This window comes from Scylla paramamosain, chromosome 15 (assembly GCF_035594125.1).
Source record: "Scylla paramamosain isolate STU-SP2022 chromosome 15, ASM3559412v1, whole genome shotgun sequence".
Lineage (NCBI taxonomy): Eukaryota > Metazoa > Arthropoda > Malacostraca > Decapoda > Portunidae > Scylla > Scylla paramamosain.
In genome coordinates this window covers 14,296,442-14,313,511 of record NC_087165.1, presented here as the reverse complement: position 1 = coordinate 14,313,511, position 17,070 = coordinate 14,296,442, and the positions used below count along the sequence as shown (strand labels likewise).

The 17,070-nt window shown below is 42.2% G+C and overlaps 2 protein-coding genes across 5 annotated transcripts in view; one reads left to right on the top strand and one right to left on the bottom strand.

Annotated features, from left to right (window-relative positions):
- The window catches only part of LOC135107485 (pancreas transcription factor 1 subunit alpha-like), an 83,903-nt gene that overhangs the window by 355 nt on the left and 66,478 nt on the right, over nt 1–17,070 (top strand). For all 3 annotated transcript variants that reach the window (XR_010271791.1, XM_064017403.1, XM_064017401.1), the window contains exon 1: nt 1–1,761. This exon is cut by the window's left edge. The gene's annotated coding sequence lies outside the window, so the exon portion shown is untranslated. The remainder of the gene's footprint in view (nt 1,762–17,070) is intronic.
- LOC135107487 (pancreas transcription factor 1 subunit alpha-like) lies at nt 771–16,175 on the bottom strand. 2 transcript variants are annotated; one of them, XM_064017404.1, is made up of 6 exons: nt 16,062–16,175; nt 12,993–14,341; nt 7,771–7,833; nt 5,349–5,510; nt 4,580–4,718; nt 771–3,837 (listed from the first exon to the last, which is right to left on the bottom strand). In XM_064017404.1, the coding sequence occupies exons 2-6, from the start codon at nt 13,134–13,136 to the stop codon at nt 3,725–3,727; spliced, it is 621 nt and encodes a 206-aa protein (XP_063873474.1). In that variant the 5' UTR covers nt 13,137–14,341; nt 16,062–16,175; the 3' UTR covers nt 771–3,724. The 2 variants fall into 2 exon arrangements, with proteins under 2 accessions (XP_063873474.1, XP_063873475.1); XM_064017405.1 differs by having other exon boundaries at nt 16,090–16,173.

The window sequence follows — 17,070 nt, the reverse complement described above, 5'->3', positions numbered from 1 at the left end:
CAGCAGCAGCAGCAAGAGAAGCAGTAGTAGTAGTAGTAGTAGTAGTAGTAGTAGTAGTAGTAACTGAGGTAATATTGTTTATTTATTGATTATTTTTTTTACCCGTTCATTTTTTCATTCGCTATTTTTTTTTTTTTTTTTTGTGAAAATTGAGAGAAATGTTTACTTTCTTATTTAGCAATTTGTTGAAAAGTGTACGCTCATTATCAATACATTTCCGAAACATAAGATCTCGTGGGACTTCTCAGATTGAAAAAGAATCCCGTCAGCCTGCAAACTGTACCTAATTAGCTCTTTCGGCAGTATCCAGCAGGCCGCCACTCAGCCGTGGTATCAGCGGTGTGCCAGGTTGATTTCCCATCGTAGTACACAGAGCGGAACGCAGAATTGGTAATCGTATTGCTCTCATGGATAGACCGAACACAGTGCATTAATCACTACCTGAAAAAATCAAGTACCTAAATTTGTTTAGTTGTTTAGCTACTTTGTTGGTTTTTAAAAGAGAGAGAGAAACTTGTATGTAAATTGTTGTTTTTGATTAAGTATTTAAATCCCAAAGTAAAATATTCATCCAACTTTATGCAACAGTTCTGAATAATGAGTTGAGGGTTGTCAGGCAGCACACACTGAAGCAGTCCACCAGGCCAGTAAGGGCTCTACTTAAGTAAGAAACAGAGCTTGTGAATTTGATGCCGACGTGTGAAGCGAAAACAAATAATCAATTAGGAAATACTAGTAGTTAGTAAAGACGGAACAGTGAAACACAAAGCTGACGAATAAAGATGTGTATTGCACGGTACACCACACCAGGATGTGTATTGCACGGGTACAGGACGCGAGGAGCACAACACCAGCACCAACACCACCACCAATACTAGCAGCAGCAGCAGCAGTAGAAGCAAGACCCATACGTTGTACATGAAGGGACTGCGTCACACACACACACACACACACACACACACACAGTGTTAAAGGGATGGAGGTTTCCATCGTTATTCATATGCCAATAAAACTAAGATGTGCATACAAAACACAGACACATGCATTATTACTGGTAATACCACAGTTTCATAGCAATAAACACTCAACATTTTCCAAATAATTTACAATAATTCACATCAAGGTGAAAGAGTCTGCTGTTTAGTCTCACGAGCAGAGGTCGAGCAATCGATTCTAGTCTTTCGAGAAACTTATTAGCACCTTGACAGCACAAACGCACTCATTATCTGTTCACAGTCAGAGACGCATAGAGGTATAAAATAAATTTTTGTAAAGTAACGTAGAGCATTATGACTTTCAACAGGCTCCTCCTGTCGTTGGTGATACTTTACCTAAGTGAACCCGCTTCAGCGTCACTCAGAAACACGAAACACCGGAGATGATTACATTAATGAACATGCAACCGACGATGATGTTTGAGCACCATGCAGACTGTGGTCATAATGACTTCTAAAGATCTCTAAACTTATAAAAATCACAAGGAGAACAAATGAAAAACGTAAATGGTGGAATCCGCTTCAAAGCTGGGACGAATCAGTGTTATATTGTGACTCGAAACACGGAGGGAACGCTCTTTCTCAGTTATCGCGGCGTCGTGTGTGAGGCGGGAGTGAATGGGCGTCTTCATTTCCTTTGTGTCACGTGCAGCCTCGTCAGGATATACCAGCACATCTTACGTCCTGAGGGGAGGTCTTCACGTGTGTCCGTCCCTAGAGTCCGGTCGAGTTGAACGTTAGTGCGGCAGTCTCTAGATAAATTATGGTAGGGTGTTGTCCTCGATACGTTATTTTGCTTTAGGCTGTCATATTTTTTTCATATTTTTTTCCATTTATTTATTATCTCCTTGTGGTATCCTTACTTCCTGTCTTTCTGTGTAGATACTCGTATCTTAATATTGCACTTCACTCTTTGGATTCTTTCGAATTACGAGGGTTACTTTATTTCCTTATTTTCTGGCTTTTGTACAACCTATTCTTAAGTAATTCTCAACTTTGTCATGTTTGTTTATTTTAGGCATCTATTCATTTTGGTAAATTTGCTTTTTTGTATTTCATTTCACCATATGGAGTAGCCTTTGGTTTCAGTTACACATTCAGTGTGCATTCGATTTTTTTTAAATTACTAGTGAGCAATTATTTTGTACGAGGTGTTTTGGATTACCGGTTGCCAACCCACTCGTGTCTGGGAAGGAAACGTAGCCTTGGCTACCACCCAGAGATGGGCAGCAAGCGAGTATCACGAGTTGCACCTGGGGAAGAAGATAAGGGTGACAATGGTGGTGTGTCCCGTGCTGGGCTGCGCGATGGCATAGGTTCTTTTGTGACGAGTATAATCACTCAAATTGTTCGATGACTTCTTTTCCGTGCGACGTGCACCCAGTCAAGACGTTGAATCCTTGTTGGCAAATTGAATTCTCAGGCTGCTATGTGAGGACACGTGGGTCACGAAAGGGAGGGAGAGGAGGGGACAGAGAACGAGAAGGAAGATAGTATATATATATATATATATATATATATATATATATATATATATATATATATATATATATATATATATATATATATATATATATATATATATATATATTAGATTCTGTTATCCTGTCTCATTTTGGACTAAGTATTTTTTTCCTCGGTGATTTATCCGTGATGTTTTCGTTCTCCTTGTCTTCCCATTGTCCCTCTCGTCCTCGCTCTTGTCTTTCACCTCCTTGTAATCGTCCTTGTCTTCCTCGTTCTTGTCTTCGTTATTCTAAGGGAAGGAATAGGGGTTTGTCAAGGTCGTGCTCAGTATTGTCGATAATGGTGCTGCTGCTGCTGCTGCTAGTGGTGGTAGTGGTGATGGTGGTGGTGAGCTGCACATGGTGCTCTCTAACTTCCCTTTCACAATTCTTAAGATTATTCTTCCTTCCTAATGTTAACAACACATCATCACGTAACACACGCCACTGAAGCAGGAGGACGAGCAAGTGTTTCTACCAACTATGTAGACACAGTCTTTCTAAGAATAACATTTTTTTTTTTAATTTTCGTGCTTTGTTCAGAATTTGAGTGTAAAATGTCTCCTTATCAGTTAAGCACGTAACTGAAGAAAGTGGAATGACTGAAGTGCTTTCATTGTTAAACAAACCGCGTGATGAATGTTCACTTGGCGTGCTTTCATTCCTCCACCTTTTTGGTTCACTGGAGTTCGCCAACGTTGTTCTTCGTAGATTAACACACACACACACACACACACACACACACACACACACACACACACACAACTTTTTTTTCAAGCATGGTCACGGTCATCCGTACTTAGATGTATAATTTTTATATTTTGTTCCATACGCGTGTCCAGGTATGCATGTTTGTGCGCATGTCTTTAAGTCTGATTACCTATCTGTCTATGTGCCTGTTTAGAAGACTGTGTTTGTCTGTATGTATTTTTGTCTGTCTGTTTCTCTGTCTGTCTGTCTGTCTGTCTGTCTGTCTGACTGTTTGTCTGTCTGTCTACTTGTCTACTTGTCTACATATATCATGTATTTTTATCCCCGTATGAATACATACATGTATACTTGTAGATTGTTCTGAGGTTAGTGAAATGAAACACACACACACACACACACACACACACACAACTGTTCATGACAGTGACGGTGGCGGCGGCGGCGGCGGCGGCGGCAGTGGTGGTGATTGTGGAGGTGGTGGTAGTGGTGGTGATGGTGGTACAGTGGTGATGTTCATGGACGTTTCTGTTGTTCCGGCGTCCAGGTCTTGGCCGTGACCTTGCCGTTGACCACCAGGGGGCGCGTGTGTGACCAGGTGAGGGAGTGGGGCACGCTGTCCACACTCACTGTGTGTGGGGAGAGGCAGGAGGTTACAAAGTGGGCCAGAGAGGAGGATGGAAATGGGTGGAAGGGTCAGGAAGGAGAATGGAAAAAGAAGACAGGTAATGAGTGGGAGAAAAGGAAGGAAAAGGATAGGGAAATATAATGCATGGCAAGGAAGGAAGGGAAACAATTAATGAAAAAAAGAATAGCGAGTGTGAGGAGAGAGAAGAAAAAAATGTGGTAGGGAAGAGGAGAGAAGTTTGCGGAAGGAATATTAGTCGGATGGATAAGAAGTATAAGGGAGATGCGCGCTCTAATTTTAAGTATCAAGAAGAGGAATAGACGGAATGGATGTGATGGAAAGCGAGGAGGCCTGAATTAATTATAAGTAACTGAAGAAGAAATAGTACACTAATTATATTGCATTCTTCTACTGACGATTAACACAAACAAATATTTTAAGTTCATATGGTGATGTGGTTCACTTTACAGGAGAGAAAGCTGCTTAACATGGTATTACAATCAGGTTCTCAAGGAGCACATATTGAAACATCAGACACATTTAGAATGTATTTTCAAAATAGCGTTTGTACGAGATAAAAAAATAAAAAAATGGAGCTCAGGCTCGTATTTGTGTGTGGGGGTAGGGGGTGTAAAATCTTCCCGCGGAACAGGAGAATAAATAGTTTTGAATTCCTTTCTCTCTCTCTCTCTTTCTCTCTCTGGCTCTGTTCATGGTACCGTCACCGCGTCACTGCCACTTACTTCGGCTGCTCCTGACGATCACTTTCCTGTTGGCGTCGTTGTGGTTGGGCGGGTGCAGGTGGGGATCGGGCGCTCGGTCACTGGCCACCAGCTCCGCCAAGAAGCTGATATATCCGATGGCCAGCCGCAGCGTGTCCACCTTGGGGGCGAGAGTCGAAGTTAGAAGAACAGGGACTAAGAAATGTTAGAGAGAGAGAGAGAGAGAGAGAGAGAGAGAGAGAGAGAGAGAGAGAGAGAGAGAGAGAGAGAGAGAGAGAGAGAGAGAACAGCCAAAATTAAATCAGGAAGGATAAATTACATAAAGACGACAAATAATGAAAAGAAAAGTATTGCCCATGACAAAAACACTAGCAAGGAGTTAAGTGTGTTAGGAACATGAAAACTGAAGAAGGAAAACGAAGAGGGAGGCAACGACCTGCATTAAAAAAGCGCTCTATTTTCTCACTACAACTATGTTCAAAGGCCACATAGATAAACCTGTTTGGGCTCACTTGAGGTCCATCCAGATGCTCACTTTGTGACAGCAGAGCGCAAATGAGGCATCGAATCATACGACTGGCACGCTGTTGACGTATGCGCAATTCCAGAGTGCTGGATGGACCTCGGGTGAACCTACACCGGGTTCTTAAGAGTGTTTCTTCTGCTGTTAATGCAGAAATCTTGTTAATTTGTCACTAGAACCGTAAACCTGAGTCACTTCCAATTGACACTATTGAAAGTATTGGGGTTTCGGCGCAAAAGTGTTTCGGAGTATGGTTCAAATATTCACCTTGGAGAGTCTCTTTTCATAAGGGAGCGTGGGGATGTGCGCGCGCAGGCCTTCGAAGGCGTCGTTGATACTCTGCATCCGTTTTCTTTCCCTCATATTGGCTGCCTGTCGCTGCTGAATCTGTGCCATCAAACACCGCCGCTTCTTCTTTCTCCGCAGCACCTGTGAACGAGCAGAGGTAGAGAGAGAGAGAGAGAGAGAGAGAGAGAGAGAGAGAGAGAGAGAGAGGGGAGGGGGAGGGACACACACACACACACACACACCGCGTAGTGTAGTGCTTAGCACGCTCGGCTCACAACCAAGAAGGCCCGGTTTCGAATCTCAGGAGTGTCGTGGCAAATGGGCGAGCCTCTTAATTTCCCTGTTCATCTAGCAGTAAGTAGGTACGGGATGTAACCCGAGGGGGTTGTGACCTCCCTGTCCCGGTGTGTGGTGTGTAAGTGGTCTCATTCCTACCCAAAGATCGGTCACTATGAGCTCTGAGCTCTTTCCATAGGGTAACGTCTGGCTGGGTAACCAGCAGACGACCGTAGGTGAATCACACACACACACACACATTTCTAACACCAGAATATTCAAGGAAAATACAGTACTTAATTTGGGTTTTTCTCATTCCATCGGCATACACCATCACCTCTGCGTCCTCCTGCAGCCATCACCCATCCTCTCCTTTTGAGGTCATGTAACAGCCACCTAGTCATCTCTGCCTCTTGTAGATTTTTTTAAAGTGTGACTATCTTGAGTATTATTATTATTATTTTTTTTTTTTGCACGTTTTTATATTGATTATCGTGTATTTTGACTACTTAATTGTTGCATGCTGAGAACTGTATGAAGCTGAGCCATTTGCGATAAGGAAGGCGTATCATAGTTTGCTGTGGTTTTCATATGTATTGTGTGAAAAGTATCTTGATAAATGAATAAAAAATGTTACTCTACAAAGTCAGCTACTCAACATCATTCAGGTCATAAAGGGGGAAAAAAAACCTTCCTGTTGTTTTCTGTGTAGTGGAAGTCTTTAGTACTTTATGGGGTTGTCGGTCGTTTCGCGTCATTATACTAATCTTTTCGCATAGACACTGTAATTTGGAATTAAAGATTTGCTGAAAGCGTTGGCTATTTCAAAATCAGTCAGCACGACCATTTAATGGAAGTGAAAGTAGTATTGATCTGCTGTTTGATTCAGTAGTACATCGTTTTCAACACGAAAGTCCACACGTCCGAAAACATAAACAAAAAGAAAAGACTTCTAAATATGCACTACTTAATCTTAACCATCAACGTCACTTAATTTTACCGTCATTGCGTCACGCGTGTTTCTTTGAACGCAACACGTGGGCCTTGAAATAACCTCTAGTACTTCTGTTACTTATTAGATTATTACATTTTTCATGGCAGTTTTCTTGCTTTAACTTTGTAGAGTGGTTTATTGGTGACTTTCTATATTGTAATCATCTCTTGGCCAGCGTATGATAGCGAACACTAGAAATATAAAACAGCATCCTAATTGAAACGGAGACGAGACATTCATCGCTATGTATCACATCTTCATCATTAATAGGAACTACCACTACATCAGTCATCTACCATCATCGTAACTACCAAATATCATCATCGTAATCATCATCATCATAAGCAAACACCAATAGCAAAGAGAGAAAATTACAATCACCAACAAGAAGAAAACAAACACCGTATCAACACTAGGCAAGGCTGGAGTACGTCAGAAGTCAGCAAGGCAAGATCAGAGAGAGAGAGAGAGAGAGAGAGAGAGAGAGAGAGAGAGAGAGAGAGAGAGAGAGAGAGAATACGGATCGGAAGAGCACTGAGAGAAGAATACTAGGCATAAAGTCATACAACCCACAGTGGCGTTTGGGCAGAAGACAAGCAAGTAGGCAGGCAGGCAGCGCAAAACTGTAATGAAAGAAGTAGGGAGTAGAAGCAGAAGTGAACACCAGCATGACGAAACTGACGAGACAGGAGACTTAGGCCCTTATTCAGAAAACGCTTTGTTCTCACACTACGATTATTTTCAAGGGACACAGATGATTAACTGAGATCTTGCGGGTGTTTCTCCCGTTTAAAATGTAAAAATCTTGTTAATCTGTCACTAGAATCATAGAGACACTCTTAAAAATCCGTCTCACTTCAAGTAGAGTCTTGTGAAAGTAGTGGAAATGTGGCGCAGAAATATTCCAGAATGTGGGCCTTAGAGAGCACGAAGGAATTAAATTTTTGGCGCAGGACTGATCACTGGGATACAAAGCGGCAGCAGGCAGTAGAAGGGGATGAGGGGTACAGGACACGGGAGGGAGGGACAGGACACGAGCAGCAACAGGCACGAAGGAAGGAGGGACAGGAAAGAGCACCAGGCATTTGCAGGCACGAACATAAGAAGTAAAGGGATAGATAGGCGCCTCACCGTGTTCTCTTGGTCGTTGTGTGACGGTGACGACCCTCCGCTGTCTGGCTCGAACATCAAGTACTTGTGGCAGAGAGGAGGAATTTTTATTACACACACACACACACACACACACACACACACACACACACACACACACACACACGGTTTTCTCTTATATTTTAACCCTGTTACACAAAATTGACCCACTTCATTTATCCATCAAGTGCTGCTTCTTCTTCTATTCTCTTCCTTCTCCTCCTCCTCCTGTAAAAATGAAGTATTCTCGCCGTAATTTTGGTTGATTTATTGTCAAGTATAGGCCGGTGTAGTCTTGGTAGCGCACTCCGTGTTGAATGTTGCCTCTTGAGCCGCGGCTGTGTGGTGGGCGGCGCTGAGGCGAGGTGGGTGGGTGTGTGTGTGTATAGATGAGATAATGACTTTTAGCTAGGCACTTATATTCTGGTTGTCAAAAGCAAATGTTATCTCTGGTTCACACGCCTCCCTCTTCAGAAAAAAAAAGTCAGCAGTTATTATTAATATTATAACTATTGGTTCTATGTATATACTGAATAATGATTCGACTCGCAGAAATTACATATATACGTGGAGCAGATTCAAGTGGTGACAACCATGTCGTTTGTTGTGACTAACACTCCTGTTTAGTTATTTTGATATTCCCTCAATGTAAACACGGAACCATATTTATGTTCTTTATTTATATACCCACGAAGCTGTCTGGAAGAAATAAAACTGTTCATGGAAATTTCTGTGTAGTGGACGGCTGCAGTTTGCCTGTGTATTTTTAGGTGGGGGTATTCTGAGACAAGATCTGATTGGCACGCGCTCATTTTTACGATACGGAGAATTCTGAAGATGAAATAAGGAAATATTTTTAATGTTTCGTCGCCTTATCACAACTATCTTTAGTAAGCTCTGATGGAAAGAACTTGTGTCTTCAAGGATGTTTTCATGTTTGTAGTGAGGGCTTAACAAGAATTCTGTAGGGAAGAACACTGGTGAGAACCCGACTAGTTATTTCCATGAGTTTTGAGAAATAATCATGAATGTCCGGAGCGTTTCAAAATATAGATGAAAGTACAGTACTGTATATCATTTATTATTTTTTTACTGGTACCTCTTTAGATGAATCTTTATCTGTTTACCTGTATAGATTTATCATTATATTGGTGCCGCCATGGATAAAGATTTACATTAGTACGTTTATAGATGAGCTTTGTGCTGCCCATCGTGCTTCTCTTCACTTACAGACACCACCATCCAACGGGGTGTCACTCACTGCCACAACTCCTCAGCTTAGAGTTTATTTAATCAGTCCCACTCGGTGATCCCCATAATGCTGTAGTTGAAAGCTTCAGGTGAGACTTCTTTTCTGTTCCATAGGCCTACTGATTTTATTTACGTACTTGTTTCTTGCCGCCGCTTGTTCTAATATGGCTTTACGTTTTTTTTTTCTTTTTTTTTATTTTTTTTTACATTTAGTATTTCAAGATTTCATTCTGTTAGTTATTTGATGCTTGTGTCGTTACCGAATGTCACCAGTTATTATTATTGTTGTTGTTGTTGTTGTTGTTATCATCATCACTATCATAATCACCACCATCATCATTTCTATTATCATTATCATCATTATTATTGCCACTGTTATCATTACCTCTTTATCGTGAGTCTTAATGCATCGCGCCCTTGTATGTACATCACTACGGGGGAAAGCCAGCAGACGCCAATGCTTCTGCTGCAGGTGAAGTATTGAGCGGGAAGAAAGAGTCAGTTCTTGAAGGGAGATGAAGGCAAGGACGTGGCGGGCTTGTTTGGTTCGATATAATGACGTGAATTGATTTGCGATTTATTTAAGAGATCTAGACATGCGTGTAACGATGTGTGTACGTGAAGAAAGGTGATTAAAGCTCTTTCTTCAGTGTTGAGTCCGTTCATACTCCTTTCCTCCTGTACGTTCTTCGTCTTTATAGTTTGTTTTATGCATTTAACACTCTTTCTTCTGTTTCTTCTGATTTCATCTCCTCTGTGTTCTTCTATTTGTCTCGTATGTTTATAATTCTTTTCTGATTAACACCGATTCCTTTGGGTCTGTAGCTCTCTCTTCCGTGACACAAACAGTCCAGTGTGTGTGTGTGTGTGTGTGTGTGTGTGTGTGTGTGTGTGTGTGTGTGTTTATGTGTGTGTAGTGATAAGAATATAAGATAGACACGATTTTAATTTTCTGGCCGGTCAAACACGAACTTTTGTGCCTTAGTGAATTATTGTGAGCCGAAAAAACGAAAAGATTGGGCAAAAAGAAGTGTCGCTTTGATAGTGTTGTAAGTCGCCTCGCCTATCAACATCAGCCTTTAATTCTCCATAACACATATGGCAGTAATATTATCAACAATGCTTCCAACAGTATTAGGTTAGTGTACATAGTTTGCATGCAGGTGTCGAATTTCGTAATATTTCAACTACCTGTGTTTCGGCAAGTGGATGAATTCATGGCATACCAGGAAGGGCAGGCAAGGCGAATATAATTTATGAATACATATATATAAAAAAAAAAAAATCGCAAGCAAACAACGAAATAAGAACTGGAAGGAAATTAACTAGAAAATAATTTAAAAAAGTAATTAAGGAAAAGTGAAGACAAGAAACTAAAAAGAAAAAAAAAAGAAATAATAAGAAAGGAAGACAAGAAGATAGTAAAACCAAGGAACGAAGAGGAAGCAAGACAAGAAAACAAAAATACATACATGCATGTAAAAAATGAAGTTGAAATGAGTGAAGAAGAAACAAAGGAAGAAGAAAACTAAGAGGAACTGAACAGAAACTAAGGAAATAAGAAGAAATAAATACCAATAGAAGCCAAGGAGAAAGGAAGGCAAGGAGGAAGAGAGAGGCGAGGCGAGGCGAGGCGAGGCGAGGCGAGGCGAGGTATCAGTGCGTGCAACAATGGTTGGCGGCGCGGCGTGGGATCGATGGCGGGGATGGCACTCGCGGGGGTGGTGTAGCGTGCTGGTGCCTCCCTGACTCCACCTTCAGGGCAACACTCAGGCACGGCGGGACACACCGATACCATGTTCAGAAGTCAAGTAACCCTTCGCACTGACTTCTACTGTTTTCCATTTTCGCCCAGTTTGTATTCCTCAGAGTTGCAAGACCATATTATGCGTATGAATGGACACACACACACACACACACACACACACACACACACACACACACACACACACACACACACACACACACACACACACACACACACACACACACACACACACACACACACACACACACACACACACACACACACAACACTTGCTTTTGTTCAGACAGTAAATGGTAAGTAAAGGCACAAAGATAGAATTGGAAAGAAGCAGCTTGGGTATTGAAGATTTATCGCATACTAAGTCATGTTTTACCAAGGATTGACCAAGATTTAGTAAAGAGGGAAGCTAAGGTAGAAGGTGGACAGAGAAGGAAGAAGGGTGACGGAAGACATAAAAGATGATGGAGAACAGCGAAGTGCACATGGAAGGAGGATGAATAGGAAAATGAAGAGGAGAAAGAGGAAAAAAAAAGAGAATATGGAAAATGGATTAGTGTGTGTGTGTGTGTGTGTGTGTGTGGGTGAGTGCGTGCGTGTTCGCCTGTACGTGCTGACGGGCATGCGTCTAACTCTGTTTTAAAGAAGAAAATTTTAACAGACACGTAGATCTCCATCACATTGACAACATGAAGACAGTGTAACTCATGAAACAGAAAGGTAGCTGCTGGAACACTGACCAGGAAATATTGAGCTGAAAGTATTATCATATTTTTCTTTTCTTAATAGTTAGTTAAAGATGCTACGAAAATAACTTGAAGTATTACAAGGAGACTTTTGGTGGTAATGAAAGGACTGATTCTGAGGTTGTGACTGTCTGTAGTGGTGTTGATGAAGAAGAGGAAAGAAGGAAGGAAAAGGAAAAGGGTGGAAGAAGAGGATGAAGATGATGATGATGAGAAGGATGAGAAGGAGGAGAAAGTGGCGAAGGTAGAAGAAAATATTGGTGAAGTGGAGCAAGATCAGGACGATTGGGAGGAGGAGAAGAAGGAGAAGGTGGATGAAGAGGAGGAGGAGGAGGAGGAGGATGAGGGGAGATGAAGGAAGAAAAAAAGAGAGAGAGAGAGGAGATAAAAAAAAAGGGAAGAGTATATTAGGAGAGAAAAAACGCGACAGAGAAAAAAAAAAAGAATAAAAAAGATACAGAAAAAATGCAATGACGAAATTGATTATAAAACTACACGATGATAACGCAGACGAAGACACAACATAAATATATGAAAAAAGATAAGATAAAATAAGACAAAAGTAAATGAGAAGAAAAATATATATATATAATTAGTGAATAAAAACACACTCATCATGAACACGCGTACTTAGCACACGTTGACCCACGCTCCCCCCCACCATCCCCCACACCCATGCCACGCCCTTCGCCACACCCACCCCATCACACCCAGATCCGTACAGACGCTTTGGCCTCTCATCATTACTATTTTCAAAGACAACAAAGATGACAAGTCGTGTTCTCATGAGTGGTTTTTCTATTGTTGATGTAGAGTCCTTGTTGAATTATTACCACAATGATGAGAATATCCCTGAAAACCTAAATAACTTCCAGTGCAGCCTGTTAAGTGTGAGGAATGAGTGAAATGTTTAGGATTACGGTCCGCATCTTTGTTCACTCAACGATCAACATACAATTATTACACATCCATCCTTCATTCATTCAATACCCAAACAAATCTTACCCATCCACTAACACAACCACCCTTTACATCTCCCACCCATCCATGACTTTTCACACATCCAGTCCACATAAACGGTACCTTTACACACACTCATCTCTCATCCACCTCATGTCTTACTCTTACTACCCCGTCCTCCATTTCATACACTCTCCTGTCTTACGCCGCACACCCATCACCAGCTTTGAACACATCTAATCATCATGTAGCCAACTATTATTGACATTCATCCTTCACTCACCTAATACCTTTCTCCTACTCTCCCCCTACAACCTCCACACCCTGCCTTCACTCACCTTATAAGTTATCCACACTTCCTCACATTCCCCTCCACGCCACAACATCAACCTTTACTCACACGCATTCTTCACTCACCCCGTACCTTCATACCTTACCTGCACACTCCTACACATTCCCCTCCACGCACCCTGCCATCTCACCGTGTTCTCTTGGTCAAGATGTGCGGGAGACGAGCCTCCGCTGCCGGGCTCAAACACCACGCCCGCCTGAAACTCACTGAAGGCAGCGGACTCGAAGAACTGTCTGTTGAGTGCCTCCATGTCGAAGCCCTCCATGCTGTACATCTTGATCTTCCTTCCTTCTTCTGTTTTGCCTCCTTGATGCTGTGATTATTTTTGTTTTTTTTTGTTTTTGTTCAGAGTTTTTTTTCTTCTTTTTTTTTTTCCTTTCTCTTTTTGTCTTTCTCAATTTATTTGGTTATTTTCTCAGTGTTCGTGTTTTGTTGTTGTTTCTACCTTCTTACAGTTGATTATTGTTATTCTTTTTACTTTTTCACTTTCACTTTCCACTTTTTCTTTTTGTTTGTGTTCTGTGTTCTCTTATTTTATTTTTTTTTCGTTACCTGTGTTAGTTCTTCCTTTCCTTCCTACCTTCCACCCCTTCTTTCTGTCTTCCTTGCTTCTGTTGCTACGTTCTCTATTTCTTCCGTGTTTTCTTCCTCTTCTGTATGATTTTATTTCCGTTCCTTTGCTTCCTTTTTCTCTGTTCCTCTTTTAAGATTCTTTTTTATCTTTAGTTTGGTTTAAAGTTAAGTTTGTTTGTTGTTCAGGTTATTTTACATTTTCTGTGTCACTAGATTTTATCAGTTAAATTTTCGTATTGTTATATATTTTTCCAATTTTCATGTATTGATTTAACTTTTAAGTCTCATACTTTTCCGCTATTCACTGTGTTTTTCTTTCTTTTTTTTCTGTCACAAGTTTTCCATGTATTTTTCCTTATTTGCCTCTGCTTTTCAGCTATTTTTTTCTTGGGTTATTTTTTTTTAATAATTTTCTTTACTGAGTTTCTTCATTTAATAAGTTTATATCTTTTCTTATTTCCTTACAAATTTTCCTCTTAATCATTGGGTCTTGTTTTTATTTTATTATTTTCTGTCAATGTGAGTTACTAGTTATACTTTATCTTTTCTCTTTCTTCATCTTCTCCGCCTTACTTTTCTCCTCCTCCTTCTCCTCCTTCCCTTATTTACTCCAACAGATATGATACCCTCGCTTATTTCTTCCGTTCTCTCTTCTCTTCACTCAATTTTAGTTTTTGATTATTCTCTGTAAACTTTATTTTGAAATGTTCCCTCTCCTTGTCGTGTTCACCCTCATGTCTTATCTCAATTTATATTTCTTTCATTGGAGAATTTAGTTTCAAACACTCTTTTTATCTTTCGTCCTTTTATCTTTTGTAAATACGATTACTTCACCTTTTTATTTCCTTCCTAATCAGCGTTCATCTTTAATCTACCTGGGCGACGCTGGTGACTTCCTGGCAACCACTGAAAGGAAGCTCTCTTGAATGGCGCCAATGAAGAAATGTGTGAATGTTGGTGTTCTGAGGACTGATGAGGTGTTGTAGAGGGTTAAGGACAGGCTCAGAGGGTTGGCGAGAGGTTCAGATGATAGAAAAGGTTGAGAAGAAGTTTAGAAGAGAGGAGAGGTTACAGAAGGTTGGGGAGAGATTCGTAATGTTGGGGGAGAGGTTTAGAGGGTTGGGGAGAAGTTTAAAGAGGTTAGGGAGAGGTTCAGAGTGATACGGAAGGGTTTAGGGGAGTGGGGAGTTGGGAGAAGCTCAGTGTTGGGGAGAAGTTCAAAGTCTAGTGAATGAACAGCGTTTTTGTTTATTGTTCGTAATCATACCAAGTGACTAGCAGCCACCGCCAATGTGTACAGCACTGCTCTTATTGCTGTCTGTGCTTCTGTTTGTAATGACGCCACCACCTTAATTAGCGCAGAATGACAGGTACAGCATTAACACACAAACACACACACACACACACACACACACACACACACACACACACACACACACACACACACACTACTACTACTACTACCACCACCATTACCACCACCACCATCACCACCATTACCACTACCATTACTACTACTACTACTACTAGTACTACTACTACTACTACTAATGCTGCTTACATGAAAGAGAGAGAGAGAGAGAGAGAGAGAGAGAGAGAGAGAGAGAGAGAGAGAGAGAGAGAGAGAGAGAGAGAGAGAGAGAGAGAGAGAGAGAGAGTCTACATTAGTGTCTCGAGTCTTGCAACTTTCTTGTCAGCAGGTGAACCGGCGCCGTGTTTTGGGAAATTTTATCATGTCACACACACTTTGCCCCACCTGGCGACACACACACACACACACACACACACACACACATCAGTCTTTCAGAATATGGTAATCAAAGTCTTTACATTATTATTACTTCGCTACTTTGAGCTCATTTTCACTATTCCAGATTTAATTTTTTTTTTTCATTTCAACTTTTGTCCTTTTCCTTTTTCACTGCACATTCTCGGGTTGTCAGTTTCAATAGTATGTGCATTAAGTTCACTTCGTTCACATCCCTCATCATAGCGGCACTGACAAAGAAATAAGCTCTCACTATCATTAAACACTCCCTTTCCTGAAGAATCTTATCGGGAAGAAAGAAAATCGCACCACTTATTCAGAAACTCGTGCCGTTAACTGTCCCTTGCAATTCTTAGTGGGAGGGAAAACAGTTCCTAGTATAATCTGATCCTAATTCATCACATGCCTTTAGAGCAGAGTTCCTAGCATTCCGTCACTTCAGGATACAGTCAACCAGAAAAGTCCGCCACACTGGACGAGCAAGTTGACGAGACAGCAGCGTCAGGTTATCTCGCTCATCCCGTGTTGAAGATTCACGATGTAATTTTCTTGTCACTCGATAATTCCTTGCATATTTTCACGAGAGAGTCACAGATCCGAGAGCAGGACGGTGCGGTGAGGGTCGCGGGTGAGGTGAGGTGAGGAGAGGAGAGGTGAGGGTCGGGGAGCAGCGGACCAGGTAACAAGGCCGTGATGGTGGCTTCCAGGAGACACTTTTGAGGTCACGTCCCAGGAAGCACAAACTACTGTCCACCGGCACATTTCTTTCACTGTCTGCCACCTCCTGCTGTTCCCCCACACGCCACTCCTTCCTCTCGGCCGCTGCATTGACCAACACCGCAGTAATATGTTAATTACAGTAATGTGGAAAATGCGGACGGCGTACACAGGTCAGGGGTTGCGAACATGTGAAGACACCGTAATTAGCCGCTACGTAGGTCCCGGGGAGCCTCACCGCGCAACTCCCGACACCAGCCAATTGCAGCGCCAGGTCCCCGAGCGTCGGCCAATCACGGGAGGGCTTCAGCGTCGGAGGCGGGTGCTTTAAGAAGATACGTCGAAGTGATTATTGATCTTCGCCGTCGAAACCTTCGCCTTGGACTTGCGTTACTGAAGTGTGAACCCTGACGATTATGTTACGCCTCGGCTCCTCAAGTTTTAAGCACGAGACGAAGACATGAAGGCAGAATACAGCGAGAAAACTGATGGAAGATCGTTAATTATTGCTTTCTGGATGGTGTGACGAGCGGGAGTGTGAGGCGCAGGGGAGACCGAAGCCCAGGCCGGTGTGAGGGAGGACGAGGAGGAGGCAGTGACAGGTGGGCGGGTTCTCACCGGCGGCGGGAAGGTCCTCGTCGATAAGCTCAATATGTGACGTGTGTATTTTTACGAATTACGACCCCAAAACCGCGCCTTGAAGTCTTCTGAGTGATGAGACACACAACCGACTGGACTCGTCTTCCACTCCACCACAAACCCGACCTGGAAATCAAGATGGCGCGCTGGGCCCGGCATGGGATGGAAGTGGATGGTGGTGGGAGGAGGTTAAGAGCGGCAGGCAAGGTGATGGAATAGAAAAATTGTATTAGGTAGGAACTGAGTGGGCGGCGCCATGGTGGTGCGCTGCTGTGTTGGTGACAGGGTGTAGTATACCTAATATAACCTGTCCTCCCCACACACATCCTCCCTACCTCCCCTATTCACGCCTTACTTCAACACAGTAGTCTCTCTTTACATACATACACACACAACAACTGCTCTTTCTCTTATCATTCTTCCATCACCACCCCCTCCTCCTCCTCCTCCTCCTCCTCCTCCTCCTCCTCCTCCTCCTCCTCTTCCTCCTCCTCCTCCACGGTTCATCTGT